We start from the raw sequence: 6,637 nt of genomic DNA on the forward strand, positions 1-6,637 counted from the left end.
AATCTATGTTATCCACTCCAGTGGATACATTATGTATCAAATCATTTATAATAGGTAAACAATTAACTAAATTATCTTTTATCACATGATTGAATTTTTATCATGTGGATAAACTATCATATATACAATGCATTCAAGTATACATATTTGTGTATTCATTCACTAAAAATGTAAATATTGAATCGAATATTTTTTTATTACTTAAATGATTCTTTTATTATTTAAATGAACAATCGTGTATACATGTGTATTCATTCACTAAAAAATTGTATAGATTGCAGTGTATAAATGAGGATTACACTTGAAAATTAAAATGTTCAGTATTATACAAGTCAAAAATATTTAAAGTTAGACGATTTATCACTTTCTATAATCTTTCTCCTTCTAGCAACCTCAACTGGAATAACACTTTTCTGAATTTTTTTTATCAGGTTCACCAACCGATTCATATTGTTTACCTTTAAAATTATCCTTACTATGAATCGGATACTGCGAAGAACTTGCATGACTAAAAGTTGAAGTTATTTGTGGAGATTCAACAAAATCAGAATCATAATCTCTTTTTTTAGGAATAGTTTTTGAAATTTTTTTCTTAACCATGACAATTGATACCTACAATTAATTACAATCTCCTTAATTTTCGCCCAAATATAAAAACTTTCAACTTGAAAAAAATTAAAAATCAAAAAAAAAGTTAACAACAATATAAAAAGCGAAAACGTACAAATCTTCTAGAGAAGATATAATATCAACTTTTAACACTTTCGTTTAAAAGGATTGAACAAGCATAATCTAAATGTTTACATTATCAATAAATATTCACCAATCAAAGAAAACGTGTATACGAGAAAAGAGGAGAAAAAAAGGAACAAAGTCCTACTTCCCTTTCAAATGCTACATGTTGTCACTAATTTTAAAAAATAATTAATTTAAAACTAAATTACTTCTCATATATTAACGTGGGCGGGCTAAAATATGCCAATTTTAATTTTTTAAAATCTTTTTTTTGTTATAAAAATAAAAAGAGGCTATATGTTGCTAATTAATTAAAAGAGAGTACATGTTGCGCCATTTACATCTTACGTTTTTCTTATTTTCAATGTCACTGTTTATTTCTAAAAATCTTTAATAAAGTCCATTAGTTCTTTAATATATTTGATCTGCATATTAATATATTCAAGCCAATATTTAATGTATCCGAGCTACATATTATGTATTCGGTTTATTTTATAATGTATCGGATTTTGTTTTTGATGTATCCAAGCTACATATTATGTATTCAGTTTATGTTATAATGTATCTGAGTTACTCTTTAATGTATCCGAGCTACATATTAATGTATTCAGTTTGTGTTACTTTTTAAGAAATTAATGTAATTACAAACTAAAGAGGGATAGATTGTAATGTCATATTGAAACAATGTGATTCCTAAAATTTATCCTCTTTTGATGTTATAACTAGTGGACCTTTTGAGGCCCAAGTAACCAATTTTCACCGTTTATTAATATTTGTTCAGTATATTAGAAAAGGTACATAATATGATTTTTCTTTCATGTGAGTTTTAAATATTATAACCCTTAATAAAATTTAGATTTCGGATATATGTATTATGTGCGTTTGGATACATATATTTCAAAAATATGAGGTTATAATTATGTGTAATTTATTGCAGATACATTGTATCCTAGTGAATTCTCATATATTTGACTCTCTAACTCGTCTTTCTCCTATCTTCCTTGCTTCTTTCTCTATGTATTTGTATTTTAGAATGTATTTGAAATAAATATGATATTCATATACATCTATCTAATGTGATTTACATGTATATGAGAGCAAAACTACATGTATCTAATGTACTATATATAATGAAGTTATTAATTAGTGAAACAATATGTAATTATTTCAAACTATAAAAAGAAATAGTACATATGGTAGGAATATTTGTGTAATGAAGTAGTTAATTTGTCCATTTCAATATACTCCTATTACTTTTAATATATCAAGAAATGATAATTAATTTTTTTCTTAATTTACTCCAATATTAATTAATTATTCTTTAAAAAAACTTTTATACATCAATCAATTAATATGAATATTATGAAAAATACCTGTATTACTCATTGGAGTATTTCTTAAAAAAATAGATAAAATTGGTCAAGTAAAAGTACGATGGGATATCCAGTACACAAAAATGTGAAAGTCGTTTTAATTGCGACTCTATGTTGTTTGTTATTATCCAAATCATTTACATAACATAGCAATTTTTAAAAAATTTTAATCTGTTATTGCCTGTTGGGGACATTAATAGTGTTCTCCTTTCATATTATATTTGATATTATAACATGGAACATAGAAGGTGGCATTCACACATAATAACCTACATAAACCTCTTACTATTGTAACATAGAAAAGCATAGAGAGGAAAAATAAGCATTACTAATATTCAATCCACACAAGATAAACATATACTATATATATGAAATCATGCATAGCGCGATAAACTGATGAAAAGTGACGATTTTGAAAAGGGATTAACGACTTGTGTGCTCAAGCTCTACCCTCGTTAGCTAACTTGAATAGTTGTGCCTGAGCTGCTGCTGACTTGTCTGAACTTAGTGCTGAAACAAAACTATCCCTCACTTGGTTGGTAGTGTAGGTGAAGCTTTTGCTAACCATGGAGTTCAATAATGAAGCTGTTCCTTCTCGATAGAGATCCCCGTAGGCATCGGTACGAGAGTTTGAAAGTGCTTGAAGCAAGTTCATGTTTGAACCAAATCCTGGAACACTAGCCACACCAAATGAATTTCCTACCGTTCCCAACCAGCCAAATAAACCCCATATAAGCGTCGGGTGAGTCCTCCAGTAACTGCAATTTATAACACGTATAATTAATATATGAATAACTTGTTTCTTTAGGATACTTTTATATAGGTTAATTTTTATTTCACTTACTTGCATGTAAAAGGTGGTGAGTTGGGGTCAATTGGGAAGACACCTGGAGCACTTGGAGTTCCAGGGTCAATGATAGGGGTAGGTGGTGTTTCAATGGTAGGTGTAGACGGGGTAGTAGGTGTAGGGGAAGGATAGTAACCACCACCGCCACCTGGAGTGCTTGGAGTTCCAGGATCAACGGTAGGAGTTGGTGGTGTTTCAATAGTAGGTGTAGACGGGGTACTAGGTGTAGGTGTAGGCGAAGGATAGTAACCACCACCACCCGGAGTGCTTGGAGTTCCAGGATCAACGGTTGGAGTTGGTGGTGTTTCAATAGTAGGCGTAGAGGGGGTAGATGGTGTACTAGGTGTAGGAGTAGGGGAAGGATAGTAACCACCACCCCCTGGAGTGCTTGGAGTTCCAGGGTCAACGGTAGGAGTTGGTGGTGTTTCAATTGTAGGCGTAGAGGGGGTAGATGGTGTACTAGGTGTAGGAGTAGGGGAAGGATAGTATCCACCACCCCCCGGAGTGCTTGGAGTACCGGGGTCAGGAGTTGGTGTACTAGGAGGGGTTCCACCTCCACCATGATGAGTTGGTGGAGGCGAAGAATAACTACCTCCTCCATGCCCTCCTGATGGAGGGGATGGGGTAGGGTTATGATGATGGTGATGTTTATGCCCTCCACTAGGGGCCGGGGTACCACAATTCCCACCAGGTGATTTTCCTCCATGACCACCTTCTCCTGAATCATGAGACGGAGGTGTATGTGAACCTGAACCTGTCAATCATAAAATATACTATGAATATCAAAATGCTATATTTTATATACACTAACAATAACGTGAACAAGTTTATAACTTGTTAAATTATAGCAAGTAAACGTCGTCATTTGCATGTTACAACAATTGTATGTATAAAATTTTACCTGAACTAGGAGGATTTCCGGTACTCGGATCAGGAGAGTAATATGTCTTTTGTTCTTCAAAAGAAGCTCTAGCCATAACAGGAGTGACCAAATTATGTATGAGCAATGCAGCCCACAAAATTAGAGATATTTGCTTGTAATTCCCCATTTTTGTTTGCTTCCAAATTAAAGAGACAACTACTAAGAGTGAAGTGACAAAAGAAAGGAGTTAGATGCATGTTATAAAGGGATAATGAACACACACACACACAGAGAAGTAAATATGAGCAGATGAAAGAGTATGTGGTTAGTTGTGTATACTGCAGGTGCATTTAAGGTCTCATTTAAATCTTATACTATAGTGCTGTAAGCCTGTAATTATATATGGAGAAAAGTCTGTACATAACTCTTTAAAGTTCAAAATATTTTCCATGCTTTGATCACTTGTGGAATTGATGAAAGTTAACTTAGCTAGAAACTACTCTTTGTATACGTTGCATGTTGTATTGAATGTTTATTAAATCCCTCCGTTTCAAAAAAATTGACATAGTTTGACTTGGAGCAGGGTTTAAGAAAACAAAGAAGACTTTTTAATCTTGTGGTTTAAAACTAAAGTTATGTCAAATGTACCAAAATGTCTTTTAATCTTGTGATCTTAAACATGCCACGTGAAAAGTTAAAGTTAAAGTGTTGCCAAAAAAAAGAAAAGAGACATTCTTTTTAAAACAAACTAAAAAAGAAATAGGGACATTCTTTTTTAAACTTAAACGGAGGAAGTATATATATTGGTGAAGTTTTTTTGCCCATGTTAGACATACTATTATGTGTGTGATCCTACACAATATGACATAATGTGAGAAAATTAAGGGTGCCCATGTTAGACACTCTACATATGTGTGTGACTAGTAAAACCTTGTAATGTGACACAATTTAGGGTTTAGTTAGTTTAAGTTGTTTAGATTTTTCATTTTTGGTGTTGCATTAGTTTCGACACAATATTAGTGTAGGTGTAAGATTTGTATCGAGTTGTCAAGCAATTTTGGATATTTTTATCCAAAATCAATAGAGAAATTCGGGGCAAATAAGAAAATTTATTATAAAAAATAAAAGCTAAGATGAAATTAAAAAAAAAATAGAGTAGTATATATATATAGGTAGAAAACTCTATGTCAGACCTATATCTCTTTTTGGAGAGCAATATTTTTTTTCTCATAATATCTTGTAAATGTTTCACTTAATATCACATAATTCAGACATATAATTAACTCTACTTTAAAAAATCACATATACATAAAGTTAAGTTCATTCTAACACTTACACTCTCTCACTGAATAACCCACAAAATTCAAATTCTAATCCTTTTTAAGTTATGATATGCAAATATAATGTAATCGAGCCTCATTTGTTCAAAAAAATGTCAATTATATATACTACTTATATATTTGTTCTATATATTTAATTTTTTGATGAAAATTTTAATTTCGATACTGTTGTTTGTCTATAAAATGGTGGAAATGGCCAAAGAAGGACACGATATTAGCATGCATGATCATCATATTATAGTATTATTACTTTGTTAATTATCTATTGCACATGATCACAAAGAGAGAATGGAGAATATGTTGAAAAAGGAAATATGGGTAGAATAAGGAACTTGTTCCCAAATAAAAGTTTGTTCTTACAAATTCAGTGCCACTTAATTCCACCCTTAATGTGCTTTTTTTATTGGGAAAATTAAGCTGTATAGATTTATCAAAATTGTTATAAATACATTAAATTAAGTGGATAGTCCATAAGGTTGGTACATGAACAATCATTCATATTCACTAGGTGACATGAACCTTTTTGGATAAGAATGTAACTATTTATTATGATACTTAATATGGTAATCTTTGGAGTGATTTCTCACTCTATAAATAGGGTTGTTCATTCACTATTGTAATATATACATATGAGACTTGAATACACTTGAATAAGAAGAAAATTTCCCTTCTTCTATCTATCTCTCTTGTCTTCTTCTCTTTATGATTATATTCTTATGAGTTTGATTTTATAACACGTTATCAGCACGAGTCTCTAGCCAATTAAGATTGAGTTTTACTTTTTCTTTAACTCATGTTTTGGTTGATCTCGTTATGAAGATCAAAGTATTATATGCATAAAATCAGGTATGTATTTTCTAAAATATTTTATGATTTAGAATAAAATAGTGTTCAGTCACTAACAATTATCAGGAACCGAAGACATATACTACTATTGGTTGAATATGACAGGCTATACAAAATTTCTTAAATAGAAGAAGGTGTAAAATTTTAATAGCATGAGTTTAAATATTATTTTGATTGTTTTGGAAGACTCAAAGGGTGAGTCATGTTGTACTTTGGTCTATTATACCGTTGGTTAAGGGTAAGACGATGAATTCAAGTTTCATCGCACCAAAAGGGTAAGACATCATGTTAAAGTCCGGATGCACCATAATGAAAAATATTTGAGGATAAGACGATAGATTCAAGTTCTATCGCACCAAAAGGGTAAGACATCAATTTGAGATTTGATGCACCGTGATTGGGTTCAAGTCCCATAGAATTATGGCGTAAAACGCCTTATATGGATAAGACATTGAGTTTGAGTCAATGCACCATAATGATGATATAATGATGACTAGGCTTTGATGAAAAGTCTTGAAATTCGTTCTATTGAATTTGCTTCATTCCTTGAAAAGAATGTGGTAGCAACATGTAATAACTCTGAAATCCGCCTGTTAACTTGCTCCATTCAATCATATGAATGTGGTAGCAGTGA

At 31.4% G+C, this 6,637-nt stretch overlaps 1 protein-coding gene across 1 annotated transcript; it reads right to left on the reverse strand.

Moving 5' to 3' along the window:
• Positions 1-2,414: 2,414 nt before the first annotated feature.
• LOC101261198 (protodermal factor 1) lies at positions 2,415-4,159 on the reverse strand. The gene is made up of 3 exons (XM_004251766.5): positions 3,857-4,159; positions 2,953-3,709; positions 2,415-2,866 (listed from the first exon to the last, which is right to left on the reverse strand). The coding sequence occupies exons 1-3, from the start codon at positions 4,002-4,004 to the stop codon at positions 2,548-2,550; spliced, it is 1,224 nt and encodes a 407-aa protein (XP_004251814.1). The 5' UTR covers positions 4,005-4,159; the 3' UTR covers positions 2,415-2,547.
• Positions 4,160-6,637: the final 2,478 nt, after the last annotated feature.

This window comes from Solanum lycopersicum, chromosome 12 (genome assembly GCF_036512215.1).
Source record: "Solanum lycopersicum chromosome 12, SLM_r2.1".
NCBI classification, from domain to species: domain Eukaryota; kingdom Viridiplantae; phylum Streptophyta; class Magnoliopsida; order Solanales; family Solanaceae; genus Solanum; species Solanum lycopersicum.